This window comes from Panthera pardus, unplaced genomic scaffold, assembly GCF_024362965.1.
Source record: "Panthera pardus isolate Hobbes unplaced genomic scaffold, ASM2436296v1 HiC_scaffold_1, whole genome shotgun sequence".
Taxonomy (NCBI): domain Eukaryota; kingdom Metazoa; phylum Chordata; class Mammalia; order Carnivora; family Felidae; genus Panthera; species Panthera pardus.
Genome location: NW_026526654.1, coordinates 40,287,016 through 40,311,151, shown reverse-complemented (window position 1 = coordinate 40,311,151; position 24,136 = coordinate 40,287,016). Strand labels below are relative to the sequence as shown.

At 42.2% G+C, this 24,136-nt stretch overlaps 1 protein-coding gene and 1 long non-coding RNA gene across 2 annotated transcripts; one reads left to right on the top strand and one right to left on the bottom strand.

Annotated features, from left to right (window-relative positions):
- Window positions 1-1,576: 1,576 nt before the first annotated feature.
- Window positions 1,577-12,580, bottom strand: LOC109264208 (uncharacterized). Its single transcript, XR_002078654.2, has 4 exons — window positions 11,627-12,580; window positions 7,882-8,052; window positions 3,505-3,706; window positions 1,577-1,847 (listed from the first exon to the last, which is right to left on the bottom strand). It is a non-coding gene; the product is annotated as an uncharacterized LOC109264208 (long non-coding RNA).
- A 5-nt stretch (window positions 12,581-12,585) lies between these two features.
- On the top strand, window positions 12,586-21,678 carry CLN5 (CLN5 intracellular trafficking protein). Its single transcript, XM_019444141.2, has 4 exons — window positions 12,586-12,793; window positions 16,653-16,818; window positions 17,494-17,719; window positions 20,783-21,678. The coding sequence occupies exons 1-4, from the start codon at window positions 12,639-12,641 to the stop codon at window positions 21,292-21,294; spliced, it is 1,059 nt and encodes a 352-aa protein (XP_019299686.2). The 5' UTR covers window positions 12,586-12,638; the 3' UTR covers window positions 21,295-21,678.
- Window positions 21,679-24,136: the final 2,458 nt, after the last annotated feature.

The window sequence follows — 24,136 nt, the reverse complement described above, 5'->3', positions numbered from 1 at the left end:
CTCCTGAGGGGACCACAGCACTCAAGGTGACCTTGATATTGGTTATTATGCACACCGAGTTAACTGAAGGCAGGAGAAAATATGAGGGAATGTGGGTCTGTAGAGAGAGCATAAGGGTCCTCTTCACTGGCAGCCCTGTGCACCATCCGCCCCCACCATACCACATACAAAAAAATAGACGGTTCCTTTCTAGGAGAGTCAAAAGCTAGGGTATTTTTTTAGCCAGAGTGCTGGTAGAGAGCTTTTGAGGGAATGGGAGAGTAAAGCCGAGCCTCTTGTCTCTTCTGTCCATGAGGCTGGAGAACAAGGACAGCCTGTGAGTCTCCTCACCCTGAGAAAGGCCAAGGTGGGGGCCTGGACCGCTCTGATCTGCTATCTAGGCAGTGTGGCAAATGCTGGCTTTTCCCCTTCCATTCCCTTGGGGGTGGCAGCAAAGCATCCTGCTTAGTCTTTTGTGTTATAGGCTCTGTATCCAGGCAAATAAGTCCTCTACGTGGATCAGGCTAGACAACATGGGAGGAAGCCCACTCAAGACTGGGACAAAGGCCCCAGCTCAGAAAGGGGTTCATTCCAGCACCCTGTGTTTCTGCATCCTCAGCACACATTCGAGGCCTTGAGTCAAACTTCCTGTCACCAGACACACCTGAGGAGCCCTGGTGCTGGCTAGTATATATGTTTTGGGGATCCCAAGACCACACACACACTCAGGGATCACCAGAGGAACTTGGGGAACTCAGCAAAGAGTTGCACTCTGGTTAAGGGTTATACAGTGCAAGATTACGTGACAGGGTCAACTGGAGAAAAAGACACTCGCAGAGTCTGGAGGTTTGTGACGCCCCCTCCCACCAGCGAGGAGACACGTGAGTGTGTTCCTCTCTCCAGGAGTGAAAAATTCACTGAAGTCTGTACACTGTGTCTGCCCTGGGAAGAGACTCTGCACCCAAGGCTTTTAATAGTGTCTGGTCACGTAGGTCCCCTCCACCCAGCAACGATCATAATCGCAAACTCCAAGAAGGCGAGAACAGCGATGTCTGCACAGCCTAGGCCAAGCGAACCAGTTTTATGAGTCAGAGAGTGTGTATGTGCCAAGCTCCCAGACGCCAGCTGAGACGAACCTCCTGAATAAGGCTTGATAAAGGCAGCAGCTTGTGGCCTCTTATGGTCTCCTTTCTGCACAACTTTTCCCAGACTAAAATGCCTTTCTTTCCTATTTGTGTGGCTTTGTGGGGGACAGACACATGACACCGACCAACTGGACTTTGCCTCCACCCCAGGAATTGTCTCTGCGCTGTAGCACTTGAGCTGTGTGTTCCATCACAGTATTAACTAAAACCGGTATCCCTGGGGCTTAAAGCTGTCACAGACCAAAGACCCGTCGTGATTTTAACCCAGGCACCGAAAATGAAAATGTGACTTCAAAGAGAAATTTTATATATTATGTTTTATAACAACTTTACTTGCAACACTTTATCTAAAAAAGTTATCAGATAAGTCTCTTCCGACCCCACCTTAAGGTCTGTAATGGCTCATGGAGGGAATCTCTTTGGAGAAGCTGAGTAGCTGGTGGGCATTCATTACCAACAAATTCATATCAAGGGCCTAATATAACAGAGGATGTTCTCGGTGCAGGTGATAAAGCAGTCAACAGAATATTCAAGAACCTTTTACAATCATGAGCTTATAATCCAGTATGAGTAGAGAGACCAGCAAAACAAGTACCTAGGACAAGGAAAGTGCTCCATACCTATTCTGGCCTGGCTGTGCTTCCTTCATGCTTCCCTGGAGCGAATGTGAACCTTCCTTCAGTGGACTTCATAGTTTCCAGCTCTTCTGGGCCGGAGCATGACCTGTGACATTAAAAGATTTGTGGCACTGTAGAAATGCAGCTTCCTTGTCAATTCTGGAAGGACTTCCCTGAAGAGAGCAAAGCTACAGGGAACCGAAGACGGGGGGTGGGGGGCGGTGTGCAAAGCCACAATAAGATACCCCACTTTCCCTACAGCAGAGGTGTGCCCCTGTACACACACACATGTTGTGTCTTCCCATCATACGAAATCTACCGGCAGTGTTGCAGATTTTTATCACTCGGTGAAATTGTTTCATTTTCCCTCTCTTCTCCTATCCCATATTAAAAAACAACAAAAAAACCCCACACAAAACAGTATAGTGGTAGTTCACAGCAAGTGATCGTTGAAAAGATCCAAAACAGAGGAGTGTTGCACAGGCTACTCTGGTTCCTGCTAAAGCCTGGGTGCCCAGCGACTGACAGCTGAACACTGAACATGTCAAAAGAATGTATGATACACAGTAACTTTAAGAAGGGTCCTGGCTTTATCTGAATCGTAAAGAACAGAATACCTTCACAGAAATCATGAAGATTAGTCATCTGGTTCAGTTGTAAATGCAGAAATCAACATTCAGAGGTGAGCATCTCACTTAAATTCTCCCTGCTTTCTGTTGCAGTTATTATTAAAAATAATCCAACCCACCCCAGCTACAGCTGGTGTCCGTACAGGAACCAAACTGGAGGTTCAGGAAAAAGCCTTTGGAACAGCCCAACGCCCATCTGTTTGAAACACGGCATGAGAGTGTTGTTTCCAACTTTAAAAAACGAAAGACAGAAATGAAAGCGTGCTTGTTTAGAAACCATGTATCTCTGAATGATTCAGTGATGGTTATTTAATCTTTGAGCCAAGATCACATTGAAAGTTCCTATCAGTAAGTGACAAAGTGTGTACTTCATTTGGCTGGAGCTGAATATTTTCACTTGAACAATTTCTTCTAATTATTATAAGTAAAACATCACTTTTCAAATCCATTATAAAACATTATAAAATAGCCATTCTTCCTATTCCTTCAAAAAGCTCGTGCAGAGGGGCCGCACCTGTGCGGCTCGGACACCCCCGCCCCCCACAGCCGTGTTTGCATCTAGGCTTCTGTGTGGCCGTGGCTCCAGCAGCATCACCGAACCTATCAGAAGAGGGGACAAGGGAGTGGAAGAAAATGCTTCTTTGGCAACAGACAGCAGGACTGTGAAGAGAGTTACAATGATTAGCTTGCACTGGCCTCTCAAATGCTGCAGTATGTGGAACAAAAGCCCACGGGCACTCTGCACATAAAGTATCTGTTCTGACACGTGGCTTCATTTAAATATTCCCTTCGTAAGAGAAATGAAGGCTGTATGTACTAGGATCAATAGGAAATAATAAAGCAAGTATAATTTGATCCATACAGCTGAATGATATCACACAAGAGAATTGCTGCATTGAAATTTGCTTCTTACAGAGAAAGCCAATATATGTTGAAAGAACAGTTTCCCTATGATTCAAAGCCATCTGGTGTCATCACCTTAAATCACTGTCCCTTACCATGTCCGCCCCCCCCCACACCCTAATGCCAATCACCAAATATGGCAACCCCACAATGAAAGATGATTTGTTAAGTAGTCACATTTATATTCATCTGGAGGAAGGAAAATAGGAAAGCACTGTAGAGCCTGCTTACCCGGCAGTAAGCTTTTCATCCTTTTCTCCCTTCCATCCACACTGAATAGCGTGACCCACTGCGACTTCACAAGCAGGAAGGTTGTAGCTGCCAGCACACTGGAAATGAAGCACCCGCTGATAGGCATCTTGGCACAGCGGAGGGCTGAAAGAGTCCTTTACAGAACTGTTGACAGGGCAGTTCTGGGCCACCCCAAAACCACCTACAAAGACAAGGAACCCAGGATGATTTGAAGCAGCTGACAAGAAGAACCTATGAACAATTAATTCTTTTTTTTTTATAATTTTCATTCATTTATTTTTAATATTATTTTTAATTTTTTAAATTTATATCCAAATTAGTTAGCATATAGTGCAACAATGATTTCAGGACTAGATTCCTTACTGCCCCTTACCCAGTTAGCCCATCCCCCTCCCACAACCCTCCAGTAACCCTCAGTTTGTTCTCCATATTTATGAGTCTCTTCTGTTTTGTCCCCCTCCCTGTTTTTATATTATTTTTGTTTTCCTTCCCTTGTGTTCATCTGTTTTGTCTCTTAAAGTCCTCATATAAGTGAAGTCATGTGATTTCTCTCTTTCTCTGACCGACTAATTTCACTTAGCATAATACCCTCCAGTTCCATCCACATAGTTGAAAATGGCAAGATTTCATTCTTTTTGATTGCCGAGTAATACTCCATTGTATATATATATACCACTTCTTCTTTATTCATTCATCCATCGAGGGACAGTTGGGGTCTTTCCATACTTTGGCTATTGTTGATAGTGCTGCTATAAATGGGGGTGCATGTGTCCCTTCGAAACAGCACACCTGTATCCCGTGGATAAATGCCTAGTAGTGCAATTGCTGGGTTGTACGGTAGTTCTATGAACAATTAATTCTTAAGCAAAGAATTAAGGTATATGAGAGCAATAACACGTTATTAGAAAGGAAAAATAGCATTTCTTTAAGACTCTGGGGTTGACAATGACTCTAGTTAATTCATTAACTTCATTTTACAAAGTCAGAGCAGCAACCTCTATTTGTCAAAGTTGTTCAGAGATCATTTTGACTTTTATTTTTTTAAGTTTACTTATTTATTCTGAGAGTGAGAGAAAAAAGAGAGAGCATGCATGTGCATAAGCAGGGGAGAGAGAGAATACCAAGCAGGCTCCAAGATCAGCACAGAGCCTGATCCCACGAACCGTGAGATCATGACCAGAGCCAAAATCAGAGTCAGATGCTCAACCAAGCGAGCCACCCAGGCGCCCCTCAGAGATCCTTTTGTAAAGAGCTGGTGCCAAATGCTAAAACACCAACCCAATTATTAGGGAGTTTACATGGCTTCAATGTAGCCCTGTAGCAAATGGATTTTATAGATATAGAGGGTTTATATTAACCAAATAATAAGCACCATTTTGCATCAACAGTAAAATTCTGAAGACACAAGCTGGGTACCCATGTTGATAATAATTTTTGCTAAATACTTCAAGTGTGGTACAAATAGAACTATGTATTTTTAAAAAGCATTGGGGTAATTTCATTTCTCCTAAAAACAAAATGCATCTTCACGTGTTAGAATAAAATACTTTTTTTTCAAATCACAGTAATTTTTAAAAATTGATTTACAAGTAACACCATTTTAGATGTGAAAATACTAATTTTAACATCAGAATTCAAGGGCAATAATCTTTACAAACTGTCTCAGGGCATGCCTATTGGCAGTGAAAGAAAAAAGAATACAACTAAAAGACACCAGCAACTCAAATAAAATTATCTCCTTTACTGCCCTCACCCTGCATTTGGTAAATAGATATTTTAATTTATGTTATATATATAGTATATAGAAAGTCTTCAAAGATAGTGCCCTAATATGCACGCCTCCTGGTACTCGTGCCTTTTGGTACTCTCCTTTCTTTGAACCTAGTCTCCCTTTTGATCAACAGAATGTGGCATAAGTGATTCTGAGGGACATCTGTGGCTAGAGCAGAAGAGGAAAGCCTGGGTCTCTTGGAATGCTTTCTCTGGGGGATGCCAGTTTGCATGTGAGAAGCTCAGACACCCCAAGGTCTGTAAGTTACAAAGAAGCCCAACATTGCCACATGGAATGGCCAGATGGCTGCACAGCCAACCAATCCCGACTCAGGTATCAGACTGGAGCCTGATTGAATCTTCAGATGTCTGCAGCTCCAGCCACCATGCAGCTGCAGGAGAGGCCTCAAGCAAAGCTCAAGCTAAGCCTAGTCAACCAACAGAACCAGGAAAGATAATAAATTATTAAGACACTAAATTTTAGTGGTAATTGTCATATAGCAACAGATATCTGGAATACTTTATATGTAAAATAACAGTAAGCAACCTGCTCAGATAAATATGTATGAGCATCCACAAGTGGCACACTTTTGTTTTTTTACATTTATCTATTTTTGAGAGACAGAGAGAGACAGAGCACAAGTGGGGGAGGGGCAGAGAGAAAATGAGACGCAGAATCCCAAGCAGGCTCCAGGCTTTGAGCTGTCAGCACAGAGCCTGACGCGGGGCTCAAACTCACAAACTACAAGATCATGACCTGAGCCAAAGTCGGATGCTTAACCAAATGAGCCACCCAGGTGCCCCCCCACTTTTTTTTAATGTTATTTATGTTTGAGAGAGAGAGAGAATGAGCAGAGGAGGCACAGAGAGAGGGAGACACAGAATCTGAAGCAGGCTCTAGGCGCTGTGCTGTCAGCACAGAGCACAGCGCAGGGCTTGAACTCACGAACTGTGAGGTCATGACCTGAGCTGAAATGGGACACTTAACTGAATGAGCCACCCAGGTTTCCCAGCACACTTCTTACCTAAAACGATGATTTCCGATTCTCACTGTGGGACATCTCCTAACTGCCTCCATAGATTTCAACAATATTGTGAATGTTTAAAATACTCTTAAAATAGGGTCACCTGGGTGGCTGAGTCAGTGAAGTGTCTGACTCTTGATTTCGGCTCAGGTCATGATCTCACGGTTTGGGAGATGGAGCCCTGCATCAGGCTCTGCAATGGCAGTGTGGAGCCTGCTTGGGATTCTCTCTCTCCCTCTCTCTCTGCCCCACTCCCATGTGTGCATGTGTGCATGCTCTCTCTCAAAATAAATAAATAAACATTAAAAAAACCCAAAATAATCTTAAAACTGATTGTTAGTGTTTAAACAAACTAAACCAACTTGGGACGCCTGGGTGGCTCAGTTGGTTGAACATCAGACTCTTGATTTCCTGGCTCAGGTCATGATCTCACGGTTCGTGAGTTTGAGCCCCACGTCGCTCTCTGCGCCAACAGTGAGGAGCCTGCTTGGGATTCTCTCTTTCCCTCTCTCTCTCTGCCCTTCCCCTGCTCTCTCCCTCTTTCAAAATAAATAAATAAATTATATATATATATATATATATATATACACACAAAATTATATATATATATATACACACACACATGTACATGTATACATGTATATATATATGTGTACGTACATATATACAAAGATGTATATATGTATACATATATGTATATATGTATATATGTATCATATATATATAATTAAACTAAAACTGGTTAGTTTGAAAAATAAATATATAACATTCAATTCCTTATGAGGGGATTAAATAAAGGGAAATAAAAAATACTTAAGACAATTATACTTGTAAGTCAATCATTTATTTTAAAAGGTAGGTATACATCCATATGTACAGGCATGTAGATAGGCAGGTCACCTATCTATAAAGTGATCACTGTGCTGAAAAGGTCTAGAAACAGGCAACCCTCCACTGTGATTTCCAGAGTCTTGAGGCCTCAATATGTGGGCTGCATGCCACATGCCACCTGTCACCTGAGAGCTGAATAAGAATCTGCACTGTAACAAGATCTCCAGGTGAATCACCTACCAATTAAACTTAGAGATATGCCGTTTTAGTGCAGTGGATCCCAAATTTGTCTGCATATGAGAATCATCTAGGAACCTTAAAACTTCCAAAATTTTGGGGGGACACAGGCATTGGTGGTTTTAAAGCCTACCAGGTGACTCCAGGTACAGCCAAGTCTGGGAACCACTGGTCAGTCTTGATAGAGCACTGGTTCTCAATCTTTGCTACACAGTGGAAGAACCTGTAAAGCATCAAAAAGCACTGACATCTGTTTCCACCCCCAGAAAGTCTGATGTAACTGGTCTGAGATGTGACCCAGGCACTGAGACTGTTTAAAGGCTTTCCAAGTGACTTTCATGTGCAGCAAAGTTTGAGAACCATGACCTACCTCCTGGCACAGAGGCTTCAAAATGGCAGCTGAATCTGTGCAGCTTTTGCTGGAAGAGGGTTTAAAGTCAGTGAACATTAATTAAAATGAACAGTTGGCCTCAACAGCTTTCAGCTAACTCACCGGTGTAATGGCAGCTTCAAGCTTGCTGGAGTTCAGGTCTGCCAAATCTTGTAGGCCCCCATGGGCTCTTCTGGCACTTTCCTTTGGTACATTTCTCTTCTCTTCTGTTGGGCTCCCTTTCAAGTGATTAACAATGTACATCTGCTCAGCATTAGGAGCAAATAGCTTCACCTTCAAAAATAGAAATAAAAACAAATGATGTCATTGCCTCTTTGAAAACAATCAAGCAAATCAATCTTAGAGCTAAATAAACCAGGAAGGAAAGTCAGAAAACCACTAAGTAATTCCGTATGCCTTCAGGGCCAACACCAACTACAAATATCAGCCACAAGAAAGAAACTGCAGGGGACTTCTAGAGGGGAAAAAAAGAGCTATAAATTAGCTTCTAGAAAGAAAGTAGAACAGAAACAGGTTGCTTTCCAAATACATCTATCTATCTATCTACACACATACAGAAATGTGTGTGTGTGTGTGTGTGTGTGTGTGCGTGTGTGTGTGTGTGTGTATACAGTTTATCCTTGAACAATACAGGGGTTAGGGACACTGACCTCCTATGCAGTCAAAAATTCATCTATTGGGGCACTTGGATGGTTCATGCAGTTAAGCATCCGACTCCTGATTTCAGCTCAGGTCATGATTTCACAGTTCGTGGGACTGAGTTCTGCACCCAGCTCCGTACTGATGGCACAGAGCCTGCTTGGGATTCTCTTTCTCCCTCCCTGCACCTCCCCTGCTTACATATGTGCACTCTCTCTTAAAATAAATAAATAAACATTCTTAAAAATTTTGTGTATAGGGGCACCTGGGTGGCTCAGTCAATTGGGCTTCTGACTTCGGCTTGGGTCATGATCTCACAGTTTGTGAGTTCAAACCCCGCATCGGGCTCTGTGCTGACAGCTCAGAGCCTGGAGCCTGCTTTGGATTCTGTGTCTCCCTCTCTCTCTGCCCCCCCCCCCCACTTGCACTCTGTCTCTCTGTCTCTCAAAAATAAATAAACATTAAAAAAATTTTGTGTATAACTTCTGACACCCCAAAAACTTAACTACTAATAGACTACTGTTGACCAAAAACCTTACTGATAACATAAACTGTCAATTAATACATATTTTGTATGTTATATATATTATATACTGCACTCTAACAATACAGTAAACTAGGAGAAAAGAAAATGTTAAGAACATCATAAGAGAAAATACATTGACAGTACTGTATTGTATTTATTTGAAAAAATTCTGCATATAAGTGGTCCCATGCAGTTCAAACCCATGTTGTTCAAGAGTACACAATTTTTAAAGAGATATAAGAGAGGTTCCAATTTTATAGATGGGAACATATAGGGCTCAAAACCATAGGAGGGTTGATTAAATTTAGCTTTAAAATCTGTCTAAACCAGGGATTCTCAACCCTGGCTGCGTATTAGAATCACTTGGGCAACTTGAGGCCCAAACAGAACAGTTACATGGGAATTTCTGGGAATGAAGCACCCTCTTGGATGGTGGTATGTCTTAAAATCTCCTTAAAATCTTCCATCATTTGCAGGGTTAGCAATGACTGATCTAAAGCAAACGGAAAATAAAACTCACAAACTCAGGGCTCTGAGTTAAAATCTCAAGGGTTTAAATGCCAATAGCCCAAAGTAGACCATTTGGAAGCCCTTACTTGACCCACCTTCACACATCCAGCCCAACCAAGCTCTGGATTGACACCCCCAGTCTGCCATCAGAAACGGTTCCTCTTTCCCCAACTGTTGGATCCTGCATGGGCACTGATCTGGGGAGCCATGAGGATTTGGAAGCAAGGAAGGAAGCTCAGGGTGGGCACCTGTATACTAGGGGGTGTCCTACCTTCTTCACTGACTTCTACTCCACCTCAAAACTTGCAGGTGTACTTCTCCAGGAACTGGACAAGACTGGTCTGAGTCAAATGTCCCTTGGCTTTCTGAGAAGGCATCATTAAGACCTGAAAGCATATGGGTGCCTGGGTGGCTCAGTCAGTTGAGCATCCAACTCTTGATTTTGGCTCCGGTCATGATCCCAGAGTCGAGGGATTGAGCCCTGCATGAGCGTGGAGTCTGCTTAAGATTCTCTCTCTCTCCCTCTGCCCCTTCCTGTGCTTACACACTCTCACACTCTCTCTCAAATAAAAAAAAAAAGAGAGAAACTTTATTTAAAAAAAAGACTAGAAAGTGTATGACTATGTCTTAGCTTCCTGTTATTAAACTTTGTATTTGATTAAAATATATATTAATATTCTAAACATTCTCTCTTCCCTGTAGTTTTGGTTTTACAAAATTGAGCAATATCTCCTGTCTGTGGGACAGATCTCTCTATGGGAGAGATTCTAAGCACAGATACAACCCATTATTAGTAAAAAGAGAAGAAGAAAAAAAACCCTTAAAACATTCTGAAGGTCAAGAAAGATGCAAAAAAAAAATGTGGATGGCTTTTTAAACCAATAATTCTGGAAAACAGACTGGCTTGCAGTTGCTTTGTGAAATTAATCAGATCCACCTGCCTAAGGTGGAAGTGAAGATGAAAACTTAAATTTCACCTAACTCTACCCTGCCCCAGAATTCTGTAACTCTATTTTTTCCTTTAAGAAGATGCCATACAGTTCCGCTGGTGTGCAACAGTTCAATGGTTGATAAACATGATTTTATCAGACTACAGTAATGTTCTGAGTGTTCTTAAGCTAACTGAGCAAGGACCCAGAGGAAAAAATTGGATTAAAATTCAACCTATTTTTTGATGAAATCTTCAAAGTTTAAAAATCATGAACTGCACAATGAGGGATCAGGCAACAATAGTCTACAAGCATCTTTAGCCTGGGGTGCTGGGGTCATAGCCAAAAGGAACAGAAGGCAGAACCACACCACAGCAGATGGGAGCTAGTGAGAGGCTGATTTAGGGCTAATTTGAGGAACTGCTTTCTTGCCATTAGAGCTCCCTGGTCACGGAATGAAGAGACTGCAGTCCCAAGAGAGGAGATCCCCACCACTGACCATGGTCAACTTGAAGCTTGTTTATGCAGCTCTGGGAAGTCTTGAGTAGGATGGGAAGCTCCACTGTGGCCCTCTAGTGTGTGTTCCATTATTTGTAAATTGTTACTCTGGAGAGGTGTCTCAGTTTTAAGCCATGTTCAAGTACATGCCCAGTGGGAATGCCCTGGTGCCCTTCAAATTGGAATTTCAGCTGTTATAGCTAGGATGTGTCCCCACGCCCTCACTTTTTGTGGGTCTTTGGAGAGGCTTAGTTTAGGCTAGGTGATTTTGAACTGGGCCATGGTATATGGAGGAGAGCTAGGATTGGAGCCACCTAAACACTTAGATAAATGGGTGTTAAAATGGTGCCCTGCTTGAATTTCCACAGAATTCCTCAACCCAGTGCAGCAAGTGGTCAAAGGTGGGGGGGGATGGGGTACGAGGGTGCGGGGAGGGTTAGGGGAGAACTAATTCCCATCAGCCCTCAGAAAACCTTGTATGCTTAGGGAAGCACCCCATGCTCCTGCCATCCCCAGCAAGGGTCATTGGTGGTCACCTATGGCCACTGCAGCCACCTCACTTATTCCATTATGCTTACAAATACCATGAGGGTTCACTCATATTGTGGGTGAAGTGAAGGCATGCTGCTCTCTTGTAAAAAAAAAAAGAAAAACGTGACTATAAGTTATTACACTTTTAATGCACTACTTATAGACATAAGTCAGTATCTTTGTATAAAAGTATGACAGGCCACAAATATCTCACCAGAAACAAGGCAGTTGATCCCATTGTCTTCAAGTGGATGAAAGGTCAAAGAAAGGGTAATGCAGAATCTTCTCCTCTGTTCACGTGGTAGAGCCCAACAAGGAAGACCATCTGGGGATAAGGGGCCGAGGGCATTACCGAGCATTTAGGGGTACGTGGGTGGCTCAGTTGGTTAAGCATCTGACTCTTGATTTCGGCTCAGGTCATGATTTCCCGGTTTGTGAGAGGAAGTCCTGCACTGGGCTCTGTGCTGACAGCGTGGAGCCTGCTTGGAATTCTCTTACCTCTCTTTGCCCCTCTCCTGCTTGCACATGCTCTCTCTCTCAAAATAAATAAATTAAAGCATTTAGAGTAGTATTATGGGCTGTATATAGTAAGTGCTGGCCATTGTTCTCACTGGCTTAAGACGGGGGGGGGGGGGGGGGGGGGGGGAACCAGTCATTCCTCCATTATTGTCTTCCTCACTGCACCACCACCTCCAAATAATGATTCTTATACTCAAATGTTTGTTGTCACCTAGTCTGGGCCCTGTGTGGCAGCGTAAGAGTTCCGTGCTAGAGAAGCCAAAGGAAGAGCCCAAAGTTGGATTGGTTTCTTGGTTTGGTTTGGTTTGGCTGGTAGTTACTGCGCAGAGGTCAGAAAACAGCTCCAAACACGCGGTGATCTCTACACAGACGCGGGGCCAGAAGAACAAGGCATTATGAGTCAGTTTCAGAAAAAGGAGGCCCCACGGCGCGGATGGAGTGCGCCAGGGTGCCGGGCCCCAGCGCCGCGGCACGGTCTGCCGAAGGCAGTGGAAATGGCTGCACTGCGGGGCTCCAGTGTCTCACTCCCAGGCAGGCGCCCCGCGCCGCAGTCTCCGGTCAGGGAGAGGGCGGGACCCGGCCGACCAAAGTGGCCCAGTCCAGGGGTCACACGGCTCGCGGGGGGCGGGGTTCCGCGCGCATGCTCAGCTCGCGGGCCCTTCGCGTCGCCGGGCTCGGGAGGCGCCGGAAGCACCGGGAGCCGCCACATGGCGCAGGCGGGGAGCGCTGGCCGGGGGGCCGCGGGGCAGAAGCCCGCGGGCGCGGCCCCGGGGTGCGCGCTTTGGCGCTGGGCCCTGGGGCTGCTGTGGCTGGCGTTGGCCGCGGCGGGCTCCTCCCGGCGCCAGTGGCCCGTGCCCTACAAGTGAGTGCGCGCGGCGCGCGGGCGTGGCGGGGCGGACGCGCGCACTGGCGGGGCGGGGTGCCGGGGTCGGGAGGCGGAGGCGGCGCTCGCGGCGCGGTGGAGGACCCAGTTGAGAGCGCTGGGCTCTCAGCTGTTCGCTGCGCGTCGCCCAGGCCCTTTCTTCCTCTTGGGACACTTGAACTGCTTTCTAGGTGGCTTAGGCTCAGGGCAGGCCGGAGTCATGGAAGAAACGGGAGTAATGTAGTTTTATTTGAGTGACTTCTAGATGCAAGTAATCAACTCTTTGAATGGTTTGAGGAGACTTTGAATATCGTGCTTATTACTTGACGTCATGCATGTCATTAGTTATCACGAGTACGTACCCATTGGCACAATATACAACATGACCTACTGGTCTTGGTTCTCTGGGAATTTCCATTTTTAGCCGTAAAAGTCACGCGTCCTGGGAATTCCCCGCTCCCTTTGTCCGGGGCTCACGGGAAGGGTTGGTGACCTCGTGTGTCCCCCGTTTTCAGTCTGGGTGTAGGATGTGGTCTTAAGACGAGGACAGAGACTGCACATCTGTGGAGCTGATTGGAGCCTTTGACCTAGAAGAGTATCTACGCGGCCTTAGATGTTCAGGTGGCTAAACAGAAAGAAAACACGCTGCTAACATCAAGCAGGCGAAAGGCCAACAGATTTTGAAAACACGGCTATTTCGGATAACAAAATAGTGAGCGGGGAGGCAGGATAACCTAGTGGTCAGGAATGAGTACTGGGTTCCAGTCAAATCAGGCACCACCAGCACTAGCTTTTGAAATTGGCAACGTGATTCAGTGTTTCTGTGCCCATGTGACCTGCCCTAGAAAGTAGGAATGGATGGGGCGCCTTGATGGCTCAGTCCTCAGGCTTCCGATTTTGGTTCAGGCCATGATCTCAGGGTCTGTGAGTTCAAGGCCTGCGCGTGGGGACTCTGTGCTGACAGCCTGGAGCCTGCTTCAGATTCTGTGTCTCCCTCTCTCTCTGCCCCTCCCTGGCTCACACTCTGTCTCTCTCTCCTTAAAAAATAAATAAACATTAAAAAATATATATATACATTTTTAAAGAAAGTAGGAATGGTAACAGCATTTCCCCCAGGCTTGTTAGAGGATTAAATCTAATAAATGTCAGCTATTGTCAAGCGTGGATAGGAGTGTATTCTGTTCACTGGAATGGTTTGCACCACTTCCTTGTTTTGCTTGATATATATGAAAAGAGAAGTTTGGGTTTTCTTGAAAAGAAAAAGTTAGTAAAACGTTCATAAGAAGTAAAATTAAATGTTCAGTAAAATAAGGAAGAGATTGTAAATGCAAAACTACTTGATTTATAGTTAGGGCAAGGTATTGACGATACCTTAGGGTTTCTATAAAAGTTTCAAGTATTAAGTACCTGTCCCCATTTAGTCTTCTCAACTGAAATTAATAAAATTTAACTTTATTAAGTTATGCTTTTGAAATTACCTTTGACCTAAAAGATTTTGCTTCAAGCAAGTGAAAACTAAATAGTTACGTGTTTAAACAACCCGTTGAGCATCTGTAAAAACAAGGAAGTATGTGTAAGTTTCATAAACATTGGGGAGTTGTTAATACTCTTGGCTAACATCAAGATACTAACTTCTTAAAATAGAATTTTTTGTTGATGTGTTAAGATTGTAAAAAAATAGATCTGCCTAAAATTTTAGAGATCCATGGTGCCTAGAAGATAGATAGAAGCAGTGTCTTTCTTTCTTCCGTCTTTCTCTTGCCAAATATGGAAGGTGACCAGTAAGTGTCTGTTGAGCCGACTTCAGCAGTAGTCCCTCCTCTGGTCTTACTGCCATGGCTCTCTCTGGGGGCCTTCTCTTCTTGTTACATTATTGCTATAACCTCCTAATAGACCTCTGCCTTAATTTCGCTTCTCTCACAGCTCTCCTGTAACTCATACAAATAAGGTTTGTTTCATAGCAAATTCAGTCATATCAGGTCTGCTACTTAAAATCCTTTAAGCTCACTCTTGGGCTCAGCCCTCACCGGCTGTAGGAGTCCCGTGGTGCGGTTCACACTGCATCAGTGCAAAATGACAGTCCCTGCCTGTCTCTCCTACCTTGAAGCCTGAATTCCAGCATTATTTACCTACTGTCTTATAAGCCTTAATATTGTCCCTTTTATGTCCTAACCATCGAAAGTATTTTAAAAGCCTAAGCCAGATCTTCATCCCTTTCTTTGCTCTTCTCACCCCCACCCATTCCACATCAGGTAAAAGTGATTTCTCTCTTTTTTGTGCCCATAGGACTTTGTATATTTCTTTAGCACTCACCACACTGCGCCATACTACTTATTTAATGTCTTCCCAGTCCCCACCTAAATGTCCTTGAGGAAAGGAACATCATTTTAATTTTGTTTCCCTCCTTCCTAGTATAGTGTCCTACATATAGTAGATCCTTAGTAAATATCTATTGATCGCTGGCTATTTTTTTTTAATTTTAATTTTTTTTTAACGTTCATTCATTTTTGAGAGACAGAGAGAGCAGGAGAGGGGCAGAGAAAGAGAGGGAGACACAGAATCTGAATCAAGCTCCAGGCTTCAAGCTGTCAACACAGACACAGGGCTCAAACCCACAAACCACAAGATCATGACCTGAGCCAAAGTTGGACACTTAACCAACTGAGCCACCCAGGTGCCCCAATTTTTTTTTTTTATTTTAAACTCTAATTGGCTTTATTAAATGATTCACGAATTGGGCAGCATTCCATCTAGCAAATAGAGGGACACTCCTGTCGGTTAATTTTTTTTTATGTTTATTTATTTTGAGGGAAAGAGAGAATCCCAAGAAGGCTCTGCACTCTCAATGCAGAGTCAGACATGGGGCTCAAACCCAGAAACTATGAGATCATACCTGAGCTGAAATCAAGAATCAGACACTTGGGGCGCCTGGGTGGCTCAGTCAGCTAAGCATTCGACTTCGGCTCAGGTCATGATCTCATGGTTTGTGAGTTCGAACCCCACTTCAGGCTCTGTGCTGATAGCACTGTGCCGATAGCACTGAGCCTGGAACCCACATCAAGTTCTGTGTCTCCCTCTCTCTGCCCCTCCCCTGTTCGTTCTCTCTCTCTCTCAAATATAAATAAACATTTAAAAAAAAAAAAAAAAGAATCAGACACTTAACTGAGCCACCCAGGCACCCCCTGTTGGTTAATTCTTAAGAAAATAGAAAATATACTGGGGCGCCTGGGTGGTGGCTCAATCGCTTAAGCATCTGACTTCAGCTCAAGTCATGATCTCACAGGTGATGAGTTCGAGCCCCATGTTGGGCTCTGTGCTGACAGCTCAGAGCCTGGAGCTTGGTTCAGATTCTGTGTCTCCCTGTCTCTCTGCCCCTCCCCTGCTCGTGCTTCTGTCTCTCTCTGTCTTAAAAATAAATAAACATTAATAAACATTAAAAAAATAAAATAGAAAATATATTCTATTTAATCATAATTATTTTGAAATAATCTTAACATTTGGATTGTTTGCGAAATTAAATGTCATTTGAAAAATATTCCTTTATTCAGTGAATGTTTGTCTATAAATAATTGTGGACCTATAGACACTCTAAGATATGGCCCCTGTGTTCAAAATTCTCACAATGAGAGCAGATAACAGGGAAGCATGCCTTTATCAAAGTGCTTGTAATATATCATTTGCTATTAAAGACTTCTTGGGAGTTGTTGACAGAATAACAAAATGTTTAAACACTATAACCTTTGAATGTTTTCTCTGAAAGTGTTATTGATGGTGATACTAAAATCTGGATTCTAAAATGTGCAAGAAGAACCAAATTCCTGTTGGAATCTAAGTTTGTGGTTTCTTTTTTCTTTATTAGACGCTTTTCCTTCCGCCCAGAACCAGATCCTTATTGTCAAGCTAAATACACTTTCTGTCCAACCGGCTCACCTATCCCAATTATGAAAGATGATGATGTCATTGAAGTCTTTCGGTTACAAGCCCCAGTATGGGAATTTAAATATGGGAATCTCCTGGGACACCTGGTAAGGCTGCATCTTGATCTTGTAACTTTGGTTAATTAAATTATTTATTAAGTGGATTTGAGGGAATAATCGCTGTTCAAAGGGCTGATTTTAGATCATGTATAATTGCTGTTCCTCTTGGCGTATTTAAAATGAGTAGTCAAAAAATATTATCATGTTTTGTGATTCTGACAGTAACAAATGCAGTTGCTTTAATCTCTTTTTAATAATCGGAATCCATACCCAACTCCTGTACCTAGCTCCTGGAAAGTAAGAAAGGAGGAGGCCCAGCGGAACGGGCAAGGCAGGCAGGAGACACTTCATTTCCAGTCCCTGCTATACACATTTTCCTAGCTTAGCTCACCAGTTGAGCCTCTGTCACCCTGTGAAGCGTGTAGACTTCCTGAGCCTGTGGCTCAGGAAATGGAGCTTCTCCAACCCATTTTAAAGTGGAAAGAAATTAAGAGTGTGTCCATATAGCATATCTGAGATAAGCAGCAATGGTCAAAACCAGAGTGGAAGAGGGCCTGGAATTGGAGGAGCCACAGAGTGGACACAAGAATAGCAACATGGAAGAGGAACAGCTGAGTCGTTCTACTTGATATACAGTTGTGACATATTACGTTTTCTCCCATCTGGCTCCTGGACCAGTGGTTACTTCACAGATGCTTTCATACACGTATGGTCTTTACACAGAAAATTATGCATGATGCCATTGGATTCAAGAGTACTTTAACTGGCCAGAACTACACAATGGAATGGTACGAACTTTTCCAACTTGGAAATTGCACATTTCCCCATCTCCGACCTGAAATGAATGCCCCTTTCTGGTGTAATCAAGGAGCTGCATGCTTTTTTGAAGGAATTGATGATATTCACTGGAAGGAAAATGGGACATTAGTTCAAGTAGCAACTATACCAGGTAAGTTTCAAAAATATGGCATTTGTTTGATGATTACATCGATATCCAAATGAAAAAAATTGCTTTCCTTGAGGCATTTCAGTCATGTTCTACTCTTTAGAGGTCAGTTTACAAAATGTACTTCTGGAGGCAGTAAGGTTTGATCCAAACTATTACTCATGCAAAACGTTACCTTTAGTTTTCTTTTTTTAATGTTTATTTATTTTTGAGAGAGAGAGAGAGAGAGCGTGAGAAGGGGAGGGGCAGAGAGAGAGGGAGATACAGAATCTGAAGCAGGCTCCAGGCTCTGAACTGTCAACAGAGCCCGATGTGGGGCTTGAACTCACAGACTGCAAGATCATGATCTGAGCCGAAGTCAGATGCTCAACTGACTGGCTACCCAGGCTCCCTGCAAAACGTCACCTTTAGGTGATGAGTAGTGTATCTCCTCTATTCCATAGTGAAAAATGAAATGGTAAAATGTTTTCTGCAATTGAATTGGACTTTCTAAATAAACATGTGGAAGAAAATCCACAAAATGCCTGTGAAAATATTTGATCAAAGGACCTGTTAAATGTATCTGGAAAAAGACTTTGAGTGATGACAAAATGTTTTTATGTCAAGAAATAATAACAGCTACCACTCATGGGGACTTACTCTGGGTCCAGCAGTGTTCCGAGTGCTTTACCTATATCATGTCATTTATCATCACAACAACCCCCTGAGATAGTTACTGTTATTTTCCTCATTTTACAGATGGCTAAAGTGAGGCACAAAGTGGTTAAAATCACACAACCAAGAAGTAGGTGGGACCCTAACTCTGGCAGTGAAGCTTTATTGGCCATTTTCTTAACTACTTCTCTACATTGCTTCCCAAAACACATACAATCTTAGCATTTGAGGCTCCTTGAGCAATCAAAATACTTTATCTTTGAGATTTTCTGTTCTTTTGGATGTATTGGAAAGTTGCTGAAACACTTAGAATTTTGCTGCATGTGTTGCATTGTTGGTTAATGCTGAAGAAAGGAGTTCAGAACTTTTATCAGAAACTGGTATGTGACCTTGGGTCATATTTTTACTTTGACTCATTATGTCATGTGTAGAACGGGGATGAGACTGCCATTGCATTCTGGAGGTAGGGAGCTTGCCCATATGATTTAGAGAGCTCTGCATTATAATTGTTGTTCTCCAAGAAAGTGGAAATATCTGAAATGAAAGCACTGTTTGTGATAAGAATTATTCAGTGAGCCAAAGACCTTGAGGAAGTTATCAAGCTTTCCACTTGGATAGCCCTTTACAAAGCATTTTGGAGCATGTTATCTCACAGCTCAGTGGGGAGGAGAAAACACTCTTCTTCCTTTTAAAAATAAGGATTTGAGGGTCAGCCAGGTAGCATGACTTGCCAGTCACAGATCTGGATGTAGAACCAGGAATAGCATTGTGTCTTAAATGTAATCTGGGGATCTTTTAACTCTACACCATGCTGTTTTCTAATCTTCCTTCCTTCTTTCTAATTAATATGCCCCAAACCATCCCAAGCAGTATCAAAGCCCGTTTCTCTTTTAACAGTGCTCAGTGTGATGCTTTTTTTTTTCATCCCAGGCCAGTTCACATTGCTCTTTTCTCCTTGTCCACCTATTTCATTATCTGAAAACTCTTCCTTCTGACATCAGTATATGATATGAACAAGTGATCACTATTTCATGTAAAATAGTACTAATATGCTAGTACTTAAATCTTTCAAGTTTTCCGTCTGCTTTGTGATTAATCCTGTTCATTGACATTTTCTCATGTTACAGAATAGTGTTTTGAAGTATTCTCTCTTAATTACAGCAGTAACTTTTTAAGGTTGAAGAACACTAAGAACAGTATCCCCAGTTCTAAGAAAACAAGCTTTAAGGGCGCCTGGGTGGCTCCATCTGTTAAGCGACTGACTTCAGCTCAGGTCACGATCTTGTGGTTCGAGCCCCACATCGGGCTCTGTGCTGACAGCTCAGATCCTGGAGCCTGCTTTGGGTTCTGGTCTCCCTCTCTCCCTCTTTCTCTGCCCCTCAACTGCTCATGCTGTCTCTTTTTCTCAAAAATAAATAAACAACAACAACAACAAAAAGAAAACAAGCTTTATATTATTCCACAGTTTTAATTCTAAAAAATTGATAAAGGCAGCCGCTGTATTCATTTTATAGGACATGAAATATTGATTTCATGGACTCAAGTTGGAGCACTTAAGAAAGGTTCACATATATGGTGACAAATTGAAATGCTGTAGTGAAGCTCTATTAGGCACTGTAAATGCCCAGATGAGGTTGTAACCATGCAAAGTATGGTGTTTTGTTAACATTTGGAGAGATTCCTTTGGTCGGGTACAAGGTCGTAGGAGAGTGTGAGCTGTCCCGGAGTAATAGGCCACGAACGTGGCCGAAAACATTTCCAGTTTAGTTGATTCATTGGGAGAATTTGTACGGTTAGTGGGAAGGTTGTGAGCAGAATCCGAACAGTTACAAGTACAAAAAGAAAAAGGAAATACCAGATATTCAGAGTGGACAGGGTGTGGTACTTTTTCTTGTAACATTAGTAGGCCAGCCTTCTAAACTAGCTGTTCCTCCGGCTGCCGTTCGTACTGTACACACGCAATGCTTTGTGACAGAAAAGCTCTGCATTTCACCCTCCTCCATTCTTACACTACCTTTGCCCCACTCACTTTTCCCTCTATCCACAATTTTTCCTTGTTTTCTTTCTTTACCTTTGAATCCAAGATTTGTTGGGTGGGGTAAAGAGGGCTTCTGCATGTGTATGATTTTGCTTTTATTTATAGCTTAAATGATTACAGAATTGGTATGTAAGAGTTGATACCCCTATTATATCTAAGGTTTACAATTCAGAAATACCTTGTGCTTTGAAAAATGGAATGAAAATTGGCTAAGCTTGGATTCCTATTGTGAGTACAGGTTTGGAACTGATATTACAAATAATTTAATAATTTAATATTATTTATTCATGACCTTAATCAGGTTAGAACATTTGACATAAGACTAACGATTGGCTTTGATGTTCACATAGGAAATTTTTTTTTTTTTTAACTAGGAAACACATTTAACAAGATGGCAAAGTGGGTAAAATGGGACAATGAAACAGGGATTTATTATGAGACATGGACCGTCCAGGCCAGCCCAGAAAAGGGGGCGGAGACATGGTTTGAATCCTACGACTGTTCCAAATTTGTGTTAAGGACGTATAACAAGTTGGCTGAACTTGGAGCAGAGTTCAAGAAGATAGAAACCAACTACACAAGAATATTTCTTTACAGTGGAGAGCCTACTTATTTGGGAAATGAAACGTCTATTTTTGGGCCAACAGGAAATCAGACTCTTGCTTTAGCCGTAAAAAGGTTTTATTACCCCTTCAAACCACATTCAGCAACTAAAGAATTTCTGTTCAGTCTCTTGCAAATTTTTGATGCAGTGATTATACACAGACAGTTCTATTTGTTTTATAATTTTGAATATTGGTTTTTACCTATGAAATTCCCTTTTATTAAAATAACATATGAAGAAATCCCTTTACCTAACAGAAACAACACACTCTCTGGTTTATAAAATTTTAATTCTTCTGCTTTTTTTTTTTCTCCTGTCACCAGCATATATGTTTTTCAGGTAGTGGTTTTACATTCATGGGTTTTCTTAGGCCCTTCTTCCTTGGAGCAGAAAGATAGAATGTACTTGGGCAGACTGCAGCGTATCATCTCAGGACCTTTTTTGGAGAGGAGCTGAAACTCATTGCATTAGCCTAAGTGAGCCCATTAGGTGATCTTGATTTCAAACTCCAAGCCTTTGTTAAAATGAATTACAGTTCATATCAGATACATAGGATCTTTGAACCCCATATTTTTTAATTGTGGATATGGTGTGCCCAGATTTAAAAATACCCTCAGTGACATTTTCATGGTGGGGGCTACTTTTCTCTGGTACAGTGACACTTTTTTGATGGTTTAGACTGACTTTGCAACTTTTGTAACTTTGGGGACCAGGTCTAGTAGTTTGATTTTGTTCTTTTACTTAAAGACTAATTTGGATACCATGGCTGGAGTGGTTTTGCTTCCAGATGTGGTAAAAAGTGTTAAAGAGCACAAGTTCCTAGCTAGCATTTTAGAACTAGCCAGTAACTGGCATTTTGTGATGTAGGCAGCTTAGCATTTCTGAACCTTAGTATCCTTATCTCTAAGAGGAGTCATCCGTCAGGATTGTTGTAAAAATTGAAGCCATGTATGTTTGGCATAGGAAAGTTACAGAAAATGGTAGCTACAATGATGAATCCAAGAACAAACTGCCGTCCTTGATCTGGCTTAATGTAGTTTACATGCCAACCTTTCCTGGGTTTTATAGTAATAATCTAAACTTTGAGCTGACAGCTTTAATGCTTCTGCAGTTGTTTAAGCACATTGGGACATGGAAGTATCTGACCGCAGACACATCTGGGTGAATAGGCACCATATGACTCCTTTACTGCTTCATGTAGTCCTTCCACCCTAGTAGAGGTGCCAGCTCAGTAGGAGGGTACACTTCTCAGGGGACAGGTCTTTGTCAAGGGTCTCCAAGTAGCTGTGCTTCCATTTAGGGCCATCAAACAAGGTATCAGGGTCCTTTAAATGCCTAATGACCAACTGAACACGGTCTATTCATGGAAAAAAGGCGAGTCAGTAAGATGATGAAGCAGAGACCATCTGTTTAATATGTAAACTATGTTGTTCAGTTTCTACCAACATTTGAGTGTCTCCTGAGGGGTTAGTACATTGAGTTCTCCTACAAAGCCTAAACACAGGTATTATTTACCTGATCAAATGAGTAAATTGGGGCTTAGAAAGTCTAAATGACCTTTCCAGGGCTACCCTGCTATTGGTAATGGAGCCACATCTTGAACCAGTTCTGACTGGATGGGATACACGATCAAGCAAGGTTTCATTGTCAGAGTGTAGTCCTCAGACCCATGCCTGTACCATAAGTTACTAACACCACAGGTTACTGGTCAAGCACAGATACTGGTGGGAAACTTCTTTTAAAGTAATTTTGTTTTTGTTGAATCTAATAAAAAAATGGGGCTTGTATTTTTGTATGTGTTTTTATTTCATTTGTCAAGGACTTCACTTTTATTGTCTTTTTCAAAACTATAGGCACTGCAACAGTCTGAAAATAAAAACCCAGCCCTTTACCACAGATAGCTTGAGAAGCACTGGATTATCCTGCCTACTGCACAGAGGCAAAGCCAGGCTGAAATACATAAGGAGAACTTTACTTCACTGCCTCCCATTTAGCCTTTGTATTCCTGTCAATAGTGTAAACACTAATTATTTTGCCTCTTTAACTTGCTGGTTGTCTTCAGAATGCCACAAACTTGGATCTTTGCGTTATCACCACCTAGTGGCTAAAATCAGGCAATGCCAACTTCTCCTGGATTCTTAAAATTGATCTGGGAAAACAGAATTTTGGGTTTTCTAGAACTGCATTGGGGTAACATGCAAGAACTCTTGTGCCACATCTGTGTTAACTGTAAAGCACAGAATCTGGTTCTGTAGCAAAGACAAATGAGGACACCTGGATGTGGAGCCTGAATTTTAAAGCAAGATTCTAAACAGTTAACATTTAAAAAGTAGTAAAGATTTTTCAGTTCCTATGAATATTAACAAATGACGAAATTTTGTGAAAGTAATAGACTCAGGTGACTATAAAATAGAACAAAATTCATATTGAGTACTTAAGAGTTTATCAAACTTGTCAACTGTACTTAAAAGGTGAAGTAGGGCTTTTGGAATAGAGATGATTCAAGAACATGCTTTCAAAATGGTAATTGAGAAGCCAAAATATGGCCAGGCAGGAATTTGCCAATTCTACCGTATAACTTAAATGTGATTTATATTTTTCTGTTATAAATGTATAAAATTTACTCTCTAAGAAACCATTGTGTTGGAAGTTTGAATTAGGGCTTTATTTTTTTTTTCAAAATTTTTTAACATTTATTTATTTTTGAGATAGAGACAGAGCATGAACAGGGGAGGGTCAGAGAGAGAGGGAGACCCAGATCTGAAACAGGCTCCAGGCTCTGAGCTGTCAGCACAGAGCCCAACACGGGGCTCGAACCCACGGACCACGAGATCACGAACTGAGCTGAAGTCAGAGGCTTAACCAACTGAGCCACCCAGGTGCCCCTTGAATCAGGGCTTTAAATATGTCCTCACTTACTAATTCTGGCTAGTATTAAGTAGACCCATAAAGTGTCATCAAATATATTTTAATATCCACATACAGGAAAATGGTCCAAACGTTAAAACTACTAAACATTAAGTATTTGTAACTTTCAATATTGGCTCCTTTGAAATCAGAAAAAAAAAAAAAGTCTTAGTAAACTTCAGTTTTATAATCTGAGACTTCAGTTCCTTTAAGATGA